The 18,055-nt window shown below is 37.0% G+C and overlaps 1 protein-coding gene across 1 annotated transcript in view; it reads right to left on the reverse strand.

Annotated features, from left to right (window-relative positions):
* MAN1A1 (mannosidase alpha class 1A member 1) overlaps positions 1-18,055 on the reverse strand; it is a 106,595-nt gene that overhangs the window by 67,283 nt on the left and 21,257 nt on the right. The window contains exon 4 of the mRNA XM_014312053.2: positions 13,951-14,031. Coding sequence (XP_014167528.1) covers positions 13,951-14,031 — 81 coding nt within the window. The remainder of the gene's footprint in view (positions 1-13,950; positions 14,032-18,055) is intronic.

The following is an 18,055-nucleotide window of genomic DNA, read 5'->3' on the forward strand; positions in this document are numbered from 1 at the left end:
TGGCAGGCACAGAAAAGGCTAAAATCACTCTGTACATAAAGGGAGTTCTGTTTTATTTTTAATGGTAACTCTGCAGCAAATAGGGAACTGTTTGTTTCAGCCAATGTTATGTGATACTTGCAACTTTCTTCCAGGCACTAATGGCAAGAGTTTTAAGTGATGGTTATCAATTACACAAGTATATGACAATGTGAACAGGGTACCAAGGGTGCCTCCTTTATTCCTTCTACCATTAATTTTTTTCCTTACTTCATTCACTCACTTTAATATTTTACTCCAACACCAGAACAACAGCTTAATGAAATTACTCTCATCAGTTTGAATCAAAAAGATCCTTGGATAAAAGGGACCAAAACTCAGGGTTTCCTATATTCTGCCATCTCCCTTGAACTGACCACTAGCAAACCTGAGTAGCCCACTGAACAAATGGAACAAGCAACTATTCCGTCTTTTTGCTCTGTTTGCCCTCAAAAAGATGATCTTCCTCAATCACTACATAGTCTTGATCTGACACCATCACAAGTATTTTATATCAGTTACTTGTATCATACAGAGGGTGGTCCTCAAATGGCTAAAATGTACACTGATGGTGTCCTCAGAGGAGGTAGCACAGAGTAGGAGTTCTCCAGCCAGCTCAGGGTTTGTTCTTTCTGGAGTTACTCCCATTGCTCTACAGCAATTGTGCTGGGTCTGCAGCAGCAGTGCAGCAGCACTAAGGAAGAAAAGTTTTCCTTTTCCCTGCTGTTTTCATGCAAAATGCTCCAGATGGCCAAGGGCTGTGCTTTTATGAAGCTGTGAGTGAAATTTCACAGGAGGATGCTTGAGATTGGAGGAGACCTGTGTGGAAGGAGTTCTGAAGGTCATCTGGTCCAGCTGTGCTGCTCAAGCAGGGCCACCCAGAGCCTGCTGCCCAGGAACATCAATGTGTACAGATAGCTTTGGAATATCTCCAAGGACAAGGGCTCCTCAATCTCACTGGGCAATCACTGCAAATCACTGCAGTGCCCAGTCATCTTTACAGTAAAAATGTGTTTCCTGATGTTCAAAGGGAACCTCTTGGGTTTCAGTTTCTGCTTGATGTTTAATATAGATGTTATATTTTGGCATTAGGACATGGACAGGGCAGGGTCATAGTACAGGCCTAAGTGACAAGCTGTATCTTCAGTAGACAGTGCAACAAGGTATTTATCAAGGGTCTTGTCTTGTTAATTGTTTGATTTCAAATGAAGCAAGCAATAAACTTGTAATGATAGCAACAATAAGGACAACTAATAGCTAGTGAACTACATGTAATGCAGGCTGTGAAAGGATTAGCACAAGGAACAAAGTATGATGAGAACTCAAACTGACAAGTTTGAATACTGAAGTTTTAGAAACAAGCCATGATTTTAGGCACAGAATTATGGAGTTCCAGGCTTTACACAGTCTTGACTAAACACAAAAAGCCTAAGGAGTTAATTTGCATTACTCTAATGTCCTTTGCCAGAGACCCTAAGCTTTTCTTCATGCATACACAATTCCACATTCCACTGCCCATTAATTTGACGTGTTCATGGATACAAGTAGAATAAATTAAATTAAACACTACTATTTTAGAGTGTCTCTTACATTCTTTAAACACATATAAAATATAATGAGTATTCAATGGAAATTAGTGTTGTATATTATGGCTGCCCCATGTTTAAACAGTGAAGTGCTTCTTTTAATCCTTATACTAGGATTGAAGTCAACACAAGAATTTCCAGTTTTTGTGATCACAGATACTGGAAAAAAGTAGAATGATCACAAGTACAAAGACAGTGCCAACAGTCCCTCTGTTAGATCTACAGCATGGATCACTTATGAATAAGCCACTGAATCACAAAACTCTCTCACTGAGTTTCTCTAGCACCAGCAGCTACAGACTATTTATATCTCACTTGTATAGATATATGGGACATAAATCAACTGTTTTAGCTGTTTCAGTCCTCAGGTTTCAGTGGATGCTCAGATTACAAATAAATTTGTTTTGGTCAATTTCATTAAAAACAATGGGATTGAGAATGTGCCATTTGGGTATGCAAATTCACAAATTTAAATTTACACATTTATAGCTTGGATTTGCAACCACGTGAACAGCTGAGCCTGACCCTGTGACAGGTGAGTTTGGTAACACCAAGAGTTGCATTGATGCATTCTTAAGTTATTTTTCAAGGGGAGGAACAGGTTAAAATTTAGCATACTCTGCAGGTTCCTTTCCCCATAACACTTCTGACACACCATCTAGATGGCTTTTTATGTAAGTAATGTAACAATAAAAACCTTCCTCTATACAGCAGGACAAAAAGATGATGGTTTCCTAACTCAGTGCTTTCTTTCTTATTACTGAGATTTCTCTGACAGACAATAGTCATTGAATTGTCTGATGAATAATGGACAGGATCAAAATGAGCCTGAATAAAGTACTTGTATATTTTCCTTAAATTAAATATAAGAGATGTGAACTCTTGTAGTTCTTTGCATGTAAGCCAAACAGGAGGCTTCAAGAGAGAAGAACTGATTTAAGAAGCTCGTTTTACGTTGTAAGTTAAATCATCAGGCAGACTAATTCAATTCCTTTCTGTTTACTGTAAGACTATTTCTCTTACTGGACAAGTCATAAAACTAAATTGACTAAAATATAAGAATTTCCAATTCTTAAAGACTCAGAAACAAGTCCTCTGACTGAGCAGCAGGGCTGCCAGCACATCAAATTTATGAGCAATTCAATTGCTTCTGTGAATTTCCTGCAGTTAAAACCTTTTTAATTTTTTTGAGCTAAACCTCAAATTACCATTCCGGTAATTAAACAGCCATAAACTGTACTCTCTAAAGATTAACACTATTTTTGAATGCAGAACATATTTGAAGGAAACAATGGTTGGAAGTATTAATAAAGACTTCAAGTCTGTGTATTAGCATGTGGACATTGCTTTCCATGCCCTCACTTGAAGCAAAAGGAAAAAAGAAAAAAAGGCATGACAACCATGTAAACTCTCTCAATTTTTAACAGAATTCGTTACAAGGCTGTAGTGCTTTATTTTATTCTTTTAACTGAACACTACACATAACCACTTCTAGAGAGAAGGCCTTTCAGGCTTCACTAAATTATTTCTATATTTAATAGCATGTAAGTTAAAACATTAGAGTACCTTAAGTGCAATTTCAAGCAGAACTAGATAGAAAAAAAGTCTTCAAAGTATAATTTCGAAAAAGGGCATCTTAGTCACCAGCTTCACTCACTCATTAATTCTGTTAACAACTGTCACAGTCTATCAAGAAAAAAAATATGGCTGAGTAAGTCCTCCTCGTTATCTCAGTAAATCTTTACTTTTGACCTTGGGTCAGTTAATAACCATATTAACTTAAGACAGATCCTTCAAGCAAATTAGAAAAGCTGATGGCATTTAACATTGAACTAATTCTGCTCAGGCGTGCTGAGAACCACCACTGTAGTTTCCTGCAGCAGTGTGGCAATGATGGCCCAAAGCATTACAGCAGTTGTAAATCTTGCCTGGAATCAGGAAGATTATTTATTCTTCCCTCTAGAATATAAATGGAAATAAAAGCAACTCTGGAAAGAAAAGGCTGAGCACAGACTGAAGCATGTTTGTAAGAGATACCCTGCAAGCAGCAAATGCTGATGAGAAGGTTTCAGTTATTCACTAGTTTTGCATGATAAAAGGAAAAAGATTGAAATTGTCTGTATACTATGAATAGTGTTTTTAAGAGCAAGTTGGGGAAAATAGCATGCTTTAAGAAAAACAGCATTCTAAGATGCTGACTTTGTTCTGCAGCTGTTAGTTTGAAGAAAACAACAAAAACCAAGTTTTTAAACTACAATGGAAGGAAGTGAAATTCATAGCATATCCTTTTCCCATGATGATCCTTAGGATCTATTGGACTGTAAAATCATCTAGTCATGCATGCAAAAATTAAGGACAACTTGGCCCCCAAGGGACAACAAAACTTTAAAGCAGTAACAGGACTGAACCAGCTTCCAAAACCAACTAGTACGGTTATTTTGCTTAGCCTGCAAAAGCAGATGATTGCCTAAAGACTGAGGAAAAGAAACAAACGGGACACATCTAGTTCTTCAGATGAACTAGTTACAGAGTATTTTTGGTAGTTCAATGCATTTGAAAAATCAGAAACAACAGAACTGGCCCTTTATGCCAGAAAGAAGACAGCTCTCTGTTAATTGAAGGTTGACTCTACTCCAGAAACACTGCTGCTGGAGTGATCTTCCTTGTTTGCTTTAGAGTTATGTCAGTTTACATAAGACTTGGATGTTAAAACAAGCTCTTGAGCCTTCATGTAGCTGAATGACAAGAGTCCCCTCATACTGCACAGTTTTAATTAGCTACTATTTGAAGGAGTTCATCAGGGTTGGGTGGGTTAATCTCCGCAATTAAAGGTGTTGAGTAAAGAATATCAGAGCTAAACACATAAAACAAAATCCAAATTCTTAGAATATTTTACCACCTCCTGACCTCTCTTGTATCTTTTGCTTTACTAGGAAATTAAACAGTCAGAGGGCTGGCCAGCTAACACCTATGGGAGTACAGAAGCTTGCATACGAGTTGACAAAAGACTTGCAATGTAAACAGTGAGCTAAGCAACTGAATCTGCTGTTTAACTACATCCTAAATTATTTTTTTTCTTGAGGAAACCAAGCAAGATTTGTATGAGACACTGGCACTACATACCACTCCTCCTTTTCAGCTTTCAAATCTTCATGTTCACCCTCTTCTCAGTTTCTGGCTTAAGAAAAGTTTGCAGTTTGCCCAATTCTGTGCACTTAGCCCTGGGCAAAATGAACCCTTACATTTACTGATTGGAGGAAAACAAAGATTTGTTTTTCAAATGTTTCACGACAGCTCTGTTTAGGGGCAATCACCTGCCAAAACCACAAAACCCCATTGGCATCTATCATGCTGGAAGTGACACAGGATTTTTAATGTGCACATCTTTTCCAAATTCCTTCTCAATCATTTGCACATAGGGTGCAAACACAGTCTGAGTATGGCAGAGGCAAGCTTTTGACACAGATGATACAGCAACTGGACTCATTTATCAACCAAAACATTTATCAACATTATTCAACTGTTGCATTTTTACAAATGGCAAACAAAGCCTGTGGCTTCCTGCAGTTTTTGAAAGGTGTGGGAGAAAGCTCCCTACTCATCTTACAAATCTTTCAGATTTCTGTTGCCTGAAAATAAACAATTGATCCTGCCAAAAAATCCACAGGACAATCAGCCCTCACCATAAATTGATCCCAAGAGTTGGTGCTAACTTAAAGCAAATGAACCTTGTTTGTATCTGTCTCATGTTTGATCTGCTGAGCAAGATGTGTTGCAAGTGCAAAGGAGACTTTTAAAAGAGTATCTGTTTCTCCTGCAGCAAGGATGCCATTATCTCTACCTATTGCTGGAGATATGAAGAGCATGCAGGAGCAGCAATGATGTCTGTCTGTTTCTGATTTCAGGCATTCAATCTTCTCAATGATCTTCAGTTAGCTTGAAGCAGCAGAATTGGTGGGTGGCACAAAGTGGTGTTTTGTAATGAATTTCTAATCTGATCTTTTAAAGAGCTAATTGGATAAGAAGCTTCCCAAATTGCATCATGCATTTCTGTTCACTCAAATTGTATTTATAATATTAAGAATATGCCTACATATTTTTTACTATAAGTAATTTAAATTTTTGAAAAGAGATATATGAACATAGAAAGATTCTTTGCTAAAGTCAGCTTTGGGAATCTGATGGAATGTCTTCAGAGCTGCCAACAGAATCAAAAATGTGGTAATCTTCTACTGGCTGGTTTATGCTTTAAGCTAGTAAGAGAAGGATGTTATCACCTACTTAACTCCCAACTTAATGAAAAATAACCTCAGTCTACAGAGACAAAGCACGAAGTGGAATCTCCCATACAGCAGTTATACATTGTGAAATATTTAGATGAAGAAATGAAGAGTCACTCCACACACAGAGTAAAATAATATTTCCATATGTACTTTTTTTTAGGGTAAAAAATCAGTACAATGATTCAATAACATTTATTATTACTGAACGTTTATACCACATCCACAGAGAGAATATACTTCCCAAATATTTCACATAGCTCGGAATTTAAGCAGCATAATTCATGCTGATCTATTCCCACTGTCAGCGCTGAGATTTTTTTGTTGCTTTCATTTGCAGAAAGAATTAAAATTCTTCACTGTACTCTTATACATAAGTATTGTTATTTAGATATGACTAGTATATTTGCAACAATCTAAATGCTGCTTGCAAATGGCTCCACTGAACCCTGTATCTAACCATATGTTGTACATTTTCTATTAAATCTGCACAGCAACTCCACCACCTCTTCAGGCAGCATGTTTTTACCTTTCTTTTACTCTTCTTTATTATGAAGCTTCATTTTGTGCTGCTAAGTGACAGAACTGGAAACTGAGATAAATGAAAGAGAGAAATATCTTGGAAACAACTTCTTTGCAGGTGCCTGGTGATTCTGGACAGGCTGCTAATAGCATGTAATTTCTTCTGTACAGTATATCAACCCACATGCAAAGAATTCTTCTTTAGAGTCTATCTAGAGCTGCTGCTCAAAGGGAAAGCACTCACACTACTATTTCTGACAGACATTCTCTTTCCAACTGTTCTGTAGAACCAGAATGAAGTGAAACTGCAGGAGCAAGTTGAAAGCCAAATCCCCAGAAGAAACAAATAGCTCTCTCTCTGCTGCTTGAATTCTACTTAATAACATAGCTCATGAGCTTGTGTCAAATATACCAGCTGTTACAATCACAATCCAGTATTTCTTAGGCCTCATTATAATCCATTCTCCTTTCTAGCAATTTACCATCAGCCTACAGTAGTGTGGAGGTGAGCAGAGATTTTAGTTAAAATTAATGTAATGAGCAGTGAACTTTTTTCTTATTTCCAAAGTCAACATATGAATGCAAAAACATGCCAAATAGGTTTACCATGGAACAAAGCAAATTTTTTTATTGTTTGGAGAAAACTTCCCAAAAAACCCCTTTTCTGCTAGGCAAGTGGGAAGCCACTAAAAGTGAAGAACATAAGTTTTGTACAGGATGGAGTTCTAAACTGATGTTTCTCAGATCAAAATCAGGGCTTTGATTCCTGGTTTCATAGCAGGCTTAGTTGTAGCAGCTGCAGCAGGCTGTCACCACAGCTTCTCAGTCCCCTGCTGTGGGTATTCACACTGATAGACAAACAAAATGATGACAAACAAAAGAAAACATACCCACTGCTGGACTCCAGCAGACAGCAATTCACTGAATTAATGCAAATTGCCACTATTCCCACTTTACATTAGCAGAGTGGCCTGAGGGCCCTCATTCTGAGGCACAGAACCTGTTGGTGATGGCAGCTGATGGTGTGCCTGGTGGTGGTGCCTGATTATGTACAGGGGCAGAGTCTCCATCAGGTACCCAGACCCCAGAAGCAGTTCCCTGCCAATGTACACGTGGGTGGTATCAGTAACCACACAGCAGAGTGGGAAGAGAAGGAAAATCTAGCAGCAGCATCTTAATTAAGTGCAAGACTGGAAATCCACAACTCTGTTTACCATTCTTCCAATTTTCTTCAGAATTAAGTGTGGGGTCAGCTTGAGCAGCACAGTGGCACAGAGCGGCTGAGCAAGTAGCACTGGGAGAGAGGGGACAGAAGTGCTAGGAATGAGAAAACTTTTGGAGTAAAGGGAACCTATTTGAGAGAGATGGGTTTCATCAACAGTGACAGTGTAATTGCACTGCAGGAACTTAAGAGACAGAAATGGAAGACTGAAGGGCAGTCTGCTTGCAATGGCAGAGCAGTCTGCATAAAAGAAAATCTTAGGAGCCAAGGTTATCTCCAGAATGTGAATCCATAAGGATTCTTTAGTACATTTTGATGCAGGTAGCACAGAAAGTGAACAGCATTAGATTTATTAAAGGTGGAGAAGAGGCTGAAATAATAATGGAGATTACAGACTGTGATTGTGGAAAACAGAGGAGATTTTAAATCCTTCTCTGTCCCTGAGTAGGATGTTAAGTGCTACATCTGAGCTGATATAAACCTTGATTTTACACAGTGCAATGACAGCTTTCTGCAGAAATTCAGAGTCTATAGGAGAAAAAGTAGCTCTTAACTTAGTTTGACATATTACTGTCAACAGGGGTCACATGCCCCAATTCAACACATTCTTTTAAAAAAAAGGTTCACTTTGGTAATGTTTAAGTTTGGAAAGAGAATCAAGATGACCAGCTGAAATGAACTCGGAAAGAAACAGCCACAAGGTTAAATTGCTCAGAGAAGATTTGGAGAACAAAAGGTGAGGTTCAGAGTCCAAAAATTCTCAAATCAAAAGGTTCAGATGACTTTTACCTTCCTTTGTAAAGAAGGTGAAGAAGGTAATTAAAAGTAAAACTATATTGAGTCCAAGTAAGGAATACAGAAACTGACAAGCTAAACGAAAACTCTTAAGACAGGATAAATTTAATTTTTGAAGAACAAATGTGTAAAGTTAAAAAAAAGAAAAAGAAAAAGAGAAATATGAGGCCTGCTAGAGAGCCAGGAGAAACAATAGGAAATGTCTGTTTAAAAGGGCATAGTGCATGAACCAAAGCCTTGATAAAAAGATAAACTTGCCCCAGTGTTAGGTCTTGAAGAGCCAAGGCATGTTCCTATGCAAGAACCTCATTCCTTCAATGAATAAGCCTAATGGACTGTTGCACTATTGAGGCTGGACTAGAAGATTGCTTGAGGTCACTTCCAAGTTGAATGGCTCCAGAATTCATTGAAATACCAAGTTAAAAAATCATAAATCTATAAAAATGAAAGAGAGCATAAAGATCATTTAAGAGCTCTACAGGAACTAAAACATGACACCACTGAAACACTGATGTATTGCTTAAAAGTGGCAGCAGATGGATGGTAGGTGGGAAACAGGACCCAAATCTGAAAACAGGGCTGTAGAAAGCTACAGGCAATTGAAGTCTTCTAGTCTGTACCACACAGGGAATTCTACTGCCAGTCTGTGAAGGTGATTAAGGAGGAGTTAAGTGGCATTCACAGAGAAGTGATCAAGCTGATACAGTATGCCTGGAGTTTCAAACAGCATTAGAAATCAAGCTTCCAGGACATAAAAGGAAAAGTTCTCTTGTTAACTAGTGTCAAGTTAAGTGAGAGGAAGCAGGAGATAAAACATGCGGTCAGTGCTCACACTTGGTGAGCTCAGATCCCCAAGGCACATACATTGGAAATCAATCACAATTTGCAGAAAAGGCCAATACCTTTGTATAGGTGAAAAAAACTTAATTCTCCTATGATTCAAGACTGCTAAATGATGGAATTTTCTTTTTATAAATGGAATTTAAATATTCTCTCTGAAGAGACACCTCTACAAGAGAGGTAAAGACAGAGAGAATAGCTACAGCTAAATTCTGCAGAATGTCTCAGCACTATATGAAATCAGCAATCTTCTGTGGTCAGCCTGGCAAAGGCAGTTGGAGATCAATAGTATCTGCATCATTATTTCATGCCTGCTTCTCATTACTAAGATAGCCTGACAATCACTGAGGGATGGTGGTTTACAGTAGGCAATGATTAGGTCTGTCTGAAGTCAGACAGGAAGCCAACACCATCAAGTGAGGTTGAACAGTGGCACTGTAACTCCAACTCTAAATGAAGATATAAACTAATTAAGTATGTCATGACTTTTTTCCCATTTTTTTTAACCTTGAATTAACAGCTGGTAGAGAGAAACACATGAAACTCCAAGTCCAACACCTATCATGAAGAACTTGGGTTTTTTCCTTTGATTTTTTTTTTTGGTTTGGGAGTTTTTGGAGGTAATTTGTTTGTTCTGGTTTGTTCTTGTTATTCCTTCCCCCATCAGAAGAAATTAGTGTTCCTTCAAACAGGTTATCCGCCACAGTAAAAAAAGTACAAATCTGTTACATTTCTGCTTCATGCCTTGGAGAAGAATGGCAATATGAGCATATTATACAGGAAGAACAGCAACAGCTGCTGCATCCAAAATATTTTAACTCTGGGAAAAAAAAAAGCTGCTTATCCCATTCAGAAAACAGAAAAGCTTCAAAGGAATCTGGGAAATTACCAGCTGAATCTGAAACTCATGGCCTTCTTATTCACTTCAGAGCGTTTTGGATTAACTTTTTTGCTGCTCACACAAACAGCAAATTAAAAGTTCCTTCTATTTCTGCCTATGCAATGTATTCCCTGACTGTGGAACAGTGCTCTTATTACTGAGTTTTAGCAGTGCCTTTTAGAGCCAGTTATGAGTAAATCAGAAGACCTAGAGAACATTCCAACCTCACTGGACTAAGAGCAGGACCATATATTTACCATGACTTTCAGCACCAGTATCACAGCTATTCCCAGCAGGGAAAATTACAGTGCTCAGAAGTAATGTTTGTAATCTCCATGAATTCCAAGAAAGATCTTAGTTGCTGTTAGAGGGTTCAGTGTTGTCCTCCTCTAAAAGTTAACAAATTATCTCCTTATATGACTACATTTGGAAGTGTAAATACCTGGGTCTGTAGAACAGAGGACCTTGCTGCATGCAATACTCCTGACCCTTGGTATGCCAGAATTTAACATCAAACTAGCAAGTACAGCAAGGCAGTTGTGAACCAAATTTCTCCCTTACATTTTATTTTTCATCTCAAAACAAAAAAATTCCTTAAAGGAGGAATCTTCCAAGATTCTAAGACATGTCTGGTACTTAATCAAGGTTTAATTTGAAGAAAATGATCAAGAAAGTTTGAAAAAAAAAATCTGCCTCAGTCCTGTGGGATAAATCTATCATATTACAGTTTCCTAAAGATACTTTCATACAAAAAAAAATTCAATACTAGCAGTGCTTTTAAGGAGCCAGGCTTATTTTTAATAATTCTTTACAGCCAATGGCTTATGGAAGAAAAAACCAGGAAAAGCATTTACATGCAATATTATTATTAGGGACTTAAAAACCCAAAAGAAACCAAAAAATAACCAACAACAACAAAAAATAGCAGCAGTTAAACAGTTATTCATCTTAAAATTAAGTTTTCTGATACTTGTAGCTATTTTACAAATGAAGTTGATATTTGACTGAAACTCTTTTTGACTTGGGTTTAGACAGATACCACAGTGAAAAAAAAAAAGCAAGCATATGACATTTCCAGCACTTTAAGGTATTTCAAATTAATTATAGTAAGGTAGAAATTGTAGGAAGTTTAACAGAAAGCTTCTCATGGCTCTATTTGCAAGTGAGCAGCACATATAGTTATCAAGTGGTAAAGTATTCAATTTCTTCATTTTTAGAATGATTCACATTGGTGACTTTATCTAAATGAACTATTATGTGAGTAGGATGTTTTAGGAACTACTAAGTATGATAGCATATTCTTTAATCGTGATTAGTTAGACTTACAAATGATTATGGAACATACAATGTGTTGCAGCTTTGGATCATTACCCATGGAAATGTAATTCAGAAGCACAAACAATAATTATTTCCATCACTCCTTCTACCGAAACATAGCTTTCTTTAATTAGAATACTGGTAAGTGAGCACAGCAAATATAAGATTTTTTAATAGTTAATCTGATAAAGAATTAATTGAGCTTTTAACAGAGGAAGTTTAATCCTTCAATCAGTGTGCATATAGATTGTGCTACCTTTTTAAAAACACCCACTAATGTAATGGACCAACAGATTACTAATGATATATTTGTCTATGGTGGCAACCAGGCTCTGGGGCCCTCAGGCCTTTCCACACCTCTCAGCAGCAGCAGGGAAGAAGAGACCTCCATAATACAGGAGAACCTCATCCTGCTGTATCCCATTCTTTCCATTGGCAGAGGTTGGCTATTGCCACAGCATCTTGGGATTTAGGAGACAAATCATGATGTTTCCGCAAATCTGATGAAGCCAGAGCATGCTGAATTGCCCTCTCTAAGCCACCAGAACAACTGTTTAGGGATGTCATTCTGTCTTGGACAGCAGATGTCTAACAGAGACTGTGAGAACCAGTGGCAAACATGGACGATGCCCTTCCTGGCCTGCAAGAGCTTGGCATCCTCCTTAATAATACACCTCTTCTCTGTATGTAAGAGGCCATTTTACTTTCATTACTGAGTCCATCAATTTTAGAATGGGCACTAGCATCCTTTATTACTGATCTACTGCAAAGAGTTCCATTTAGTTATCCATCGTGTGAAACACTTTCTTGTGCTTCAGACGTCTCCTCATTTCATTTGTACAAGAGTTTTACTGGAACACGAGTGCTGCTTTCAATCTAGCTGGAGAGGGGGTGGTAAAACTGCCTCTCTGAGGGTGAAGGAATAGCTGAGAAGCAATGACTAGGTGTTATTTAGGAGAAACTATACACACTGATTGAAAGTGAGACTGCACACTAACAAATACAGGACATAAACCATCAACATGCACATGAAATCACCAGCACTGATGACAAAGGATTAAGGCATTTCCTGGCAGACAAACTGCCACTTGATGTAAAGGCCCATGAGCATTCATCTACCAGCTCATCTGCCAAGAAAAATCCTCTGCTTCTGTCAGGACTGGTTAATTAAAGTGTACCAGTAGGTTATGCTAGAAAAGCCCACACCTATTTCCCAAGTAGATCTCCAGTGAAAAGAGAAGAAACATATGTGAAATAATATCTAGCAAAGATCCTGACACTAGCTCCCAAGCACATCTCAATTTTTTTTTCATTACTGTTAAGTGTCTGACTGCATTTTTTCTCCTGCAAAATTACAAGGCTATTCAAATAATAAAACCTGTGCATTTTAAGACATGAATGTCTTTTCCATACCATCTACACTCAGCATAGGTCCATGTGAAATAAGCAGGTAAGTCTAGTTAAGACATAAAGGTGTCAGAGGAAGATTGCCTCCTTATAACTGCTTTGTCAGGTACATGACCCAGCAGTGCCTGCTAAAACAGCTTTAACACAATGATAAATTTTAACAAAAAATAATCATGCACAGCGAAAGTATTAAAGTAATTTAAAGTGACAGGTTCAACTGGTATTTGGGAAATTTACTTATGAAAAAATTAACTTCCTTGATTTATGGAGTTTCTGCCAGTAATTGCTTTGGATTTAAGGAACGATAAATTCAACTTACGGTTAAAGAGTACTAACTTGTGTAATCCTGCAACAAAATACTACTATAATCCAGAGACAGAAACAAGAATTGAAACTAGTAAGATAAAAGAGTTTTCAACTGCCAAGTTAAAACTTGAAAATATACATGTCATTTAAAATGGTACCTGTGACTCTTTTGGCCTTCTCCAAAAATATTATACAACTAATTGCATTTAGACAAAGTTCTAAGGTGAAATTGCATCTTCATTCTCTCCAGAAACCATGACAGGTGATAGAGATTATTGGGTTATTAATGCTTTAGAGACATTCACATGAATAGCTTTACAGTTGCCTTTTCTTTCTTATCATGTCTTTTCCATGTGAGTTGAAGGCTCAGGTTCAGGTAGGCAAACAGAAAGTAAGAGTTTAAACGAGTTCAAGGGTACACTTGAAACCCATTCGGGAAGCAGGAAGGTGATGCAGCAAACCTACCACTACCACAGAGTAGGAACTCCATAATTACACACTCTAGCATGAAGCCCAGAAGATGTACTGGGTATGATTCCCACTCAGGAAAAAACCTGAAATATCACTTAACACTTAAATAAAGCAATAGCTTTAGGACTTGTAGAAAGCAGCAGCAACAGAAGCAAGAAGACCTATTGGACTGGTCTCCATTGTACAAGCCATTTTCAAAGTTTTAAACAATGGATAAATGAAATTATTTAATTTGGATAAATAAAATTACTAAAATTAAATTTAATGACTTATCTAGATGATGATACGTCAGATAAACCATCTTACTTCTTCTCCTGAAAGATAGTAAGCTGAAAGTAGTCCACCGACGAAACGAATGTTGACTTCAAATACGGAAATTTCAGCATTCTGTTAAAACAAACATAAATTTATTTCTATAGAGGTTTATTTTTACATACATACATATATATATATATATATATATATATACACACATATATATATACACATATACAGGCACATACAAGTTTTAAGGCACAACAGCTGCAAATAGCAAAACACAGAAGATGTAGGGAAGGCCAGCACAAGAATTCAAAGCATTTCTTTCTCTTCCTCACTTTGACAAAATATCCTCATCCTGCTCAACTTTTCACCTCTTCTGTTGGGCTATAAGGCTTTCTCTAAATCCACATATCTAAGTACTTATCATTCCTTGCAGATGATTCAGCATTTGCCCAAAAGGTGCTCTTGGATCTCATGTCCCACTACCTCCCCTCACTCCATCTCAGACAGATCAGTATTGATCGAAATGTCCTATCAAGTGTTTTCCTACTTCAGTCTAAATGCAGCTTACTGCAAAAAAGAAGGTAACACTAGAACGAGTTAATTATGTGCTGATAAAAAAAAATGTAATCATTATGTGTATTCACAAGGAAGATGAATCCGTTTTACAGTGACAGCCCTTTCCAAGCTGGCATGGATGAATCTTTTACCAATGACAAAGACTTGGTCCAGCCAGTATCTATCTCAAAACTCAAAGCACACTCTTCCCCTGCCTTTTGAAATTCAAGCATAAATGAGGAATCTGAGTCTCACATGCTTTTGTTCTTTTTTTAGGCAATTCCAATTTTACCCCAACACTCAAGGCATTCAGCTAAAAAGTCGGTCAAGTGAAATTTCTTAATTTTTGCCTTTTTATGTAATACTATTTTTTTTTAATTTCTGTGTTTTGGCAGTAAAAGGTACCCAACAGTGTCCCAAAATTTTGGGCACATAAAAAAGGCGTTTGACTTTCACATGTTCTGGGTTGCTCTTACTTTTACTGAGTCACTTTTTCATTTTCTATTTGCCAACATACACTATAGCTATATTTAATATAAATCAATGCATGGTGGAGCTGATGGATTTTCTTCTGAAAGGCTTGCAGGCTTTTTTCATTTAGCTAGGTTTTGTGCTTTTCCAGTTTAAGCATTCGGATGTCAGTTTGCGTAGGAGAGAAGAAGTTGCTCCCTATATTTTATGGATTTTGAATTGCAGTAAAATGCCTTTACAGAAAAAATAAACAAACCAGCACTGGGCTACTTAACAGAAATATTACTTCATGCTTTTCAGTTTCCAAGGTGCTCTGATTAAGAAAAGGTATCTAGACACTTTGCAGAGTTGGTGAGTTTTTTGTAAATTGTAAAGGCTCCAAAACACACTCTTAGGCTTGCTACAATGCTTGTTGGTTTACACTCAGGAATTTAACTTTTCTCCTCTAAAATGTATTCTGCGCTTCCCCCTCTAAAAAGAGGATATAATTTCCATTCAGAATTACTCTGATTAATACATAATTAATATACGTATGTGTGGGCCTGTATAATTTTTTAATACACATGAACACAATTCAAAGGGGCTGACAAAGTAAAGCCATCACACATGTCTGACTCTTGAAAACTCAGACTGGCATCATGGCTTAAGACTGCAAAATTATCTTGCTGTCTTGCAGTGTTCAGAACATAACACTCTTACAAGTTTATTTTGAGTAATCTAGAAATCTGCAGTTTCTCCTCTGTCACTGCTCTCCTCCACTGCTCCTCTCCTATTCTTTCTAAGAGAAATTACAAAGTTTAATTTCTGCAGCTTGATTTCTGTTTCCAAAATGCCTTTTTTTTCCAAATCTGTTATTTCTCTTTCCAAGTGTTCAGTCATTGTCTCACTGAACGCAGCAATAAGGCAAATGGAAACAGGTATTCACCTCAACTTCAACATTCCTCTGCAGGCTTTTTTATTATGCCACGATCCACATTAAACCTGGAGAGGGGGATATAAAAACATTTAAATTCTCTAGAAATCTGAACTAACTAGATGATGCATGTGTTCACCTGCTAATCAGGCTACCTGTGTAGGACCTGCAGTACATGTACTTTAAATACAGAAGTCTACCTTAAAATCCAACAAATAATAAAGCTAGTAGAGAACTCATTTGACTAAAGAAAGGCTGATCTGACCTGATTGCATTGAAGAAAGGATGATCAAATGAGTGAAAGGGATGGCTTCTCTTCTGTGGAGATTGAGCTAGCTGAAACTCCTATGAATAGTATGAGAATATGAATATGTGAACCTTCTTCAGAAGTTCAGGTTCTTTCCATTTCAATCCTGAGCCTTAGCACATGTCAAGTACCTTTCTTTGATGTGGGAAGGTTGAAGGTGTAAAGAGGTAGGTGTCAGATGAGGAAATGAGTTAATCAGATATCCCAGACACTTGTGTTTCCTTTGAGAACTGAATTAAATTACTTTTTGATTTTCAATTGCTTGAAGGAAATTGAGTGGTGTATGACCTGAATATTTTGTCTCCAGAACTTTACATTTTGCCTTTCTGGATTTAAATATGACCACTTAACTCACAAAACCATTTCTATCTTTCAAGGAGTGCAAAGGCCCTTTAAGGAAGGCTCAGTATGTGTGCACTGACATCTGCTTCTGGAAATCAGTTACAGACAAGAAGACTACTTGGAAATAATTTGAATAAAGTTTTACTGTTGAGCCACAAAGATTAATTGCACTGTAATACTGAACATGTGTTGAAGGGGTGATCTTTCAGGACATTTCTCGAAGGCAACAATTGTTCTAATGTCATCAGATTCCCAGTGGGTCACTTGAACCTCTGAACCTTCATTTAGAATATTTGCCTCTTACCAAAATCTTTATGCAAGCCATTGAAGCAGACAAACACTGCAACAGTCATTTCATTAATGGCAGATTTTAAATGTGTGTGCCTGATAGTTACTCCTAAACTCATTGTACCAGGTTAATATTATTCTCAGCACACAAATAACTGTAAGTGGCAAAACAAATAAAGTTTTATAATTTCACATCAAGAAAACATGTCTACATGTTTTTGTGAAGTAAAGTTTGTGAAGGAAAGTTTGTGTGAAGAAGTAGTCTGTTAAGAAAAATGAACTTGTCCTAAAAGTAGAAGATTTCTGCTACACCAAATTTACCCTTTTTCCTGGTTTGATTTTTAAAATTTTTGTATGATATGGCACATTGAAAATGCCACACCCTGATCATTACTCTCTTTTCATATATTTAATCATCCACATACAGTTTGCACAAATAAGTCTGTGTATTTCTACTCAGCAGTAAAATTCTAAGTAAGCAGTATTATTTTTTATTTTGCTCTCAGATCAATCTGTATATGAATACCTTATGATTAATTTAACAGTACCAGAATATATCAGAAAAACTTTCATCTGAACTTCCCAAAATTTCTACTTTACCATCTGTATAAGTGAGAATTATTTTTTATTTTAAATTTAGCCTTCTCCTTCAAACAGTTATTGTATCTACATAGCAAGTCTGAGAAGTGGTTGAATTAATTCCACTACTTCTAATGGAAAGGCGAAGTGACTGGACATGCATATTTCAAGATTAATAAGATGTTCCCCTTTTAAGGTACCAATTGCAAAAGAAAGCTCTGAACAATTGGATAAATATAATTTCCAGTTTTATGACCTTTACATTAGTACCCCAAATAGACTGTGCTCTGTATGAGAATATCTGAAACACCTTTGTTAGTATACATCTTATCTATGCTAACATCTAAACATCAGTTTGATCTGATATTTGCAGGCCTCCCTTTTAGAAAGGATTCTGAAAGTCTGCAGATACTTGGAAAAGAGTTACATGTATTGGGAATAACATATTTTTGTTTTAATTCCAGGGCTTTTATGTTAATTGCTGAATGTGAGTAATGTGGTCTTTCATCTTATATTTATTCAATAATTTATCATTCGCTATTTGAACCATAAATGGAATAGTCCAAGTACTATACAAGATCCAGAGAAATTGTGACTTCTGATCACTGTACTTGAGAAAAAATAGAAAACAAAAAGCAATGTATGAATCCAAATGTAGTGCGAGAGCAAAGCTGTGACGAGTTTCAGGAATG

This window comes from Geospiza fortis, unplaced genomic scaffold (genome assembly GCF_000277835.1).
Source record: "Geospiza fortis unplaced genomic scaffold, GeoFor_1.0 scaffold98, whole genome shotgun sequence".
Classification (NCBI taxonomy): domain Eukaryota; kingdom Metazoa; phylum Chordata; class Aves; order Passeriformes; family Thraupidae; genus Geospiza; species Geospiza fortis.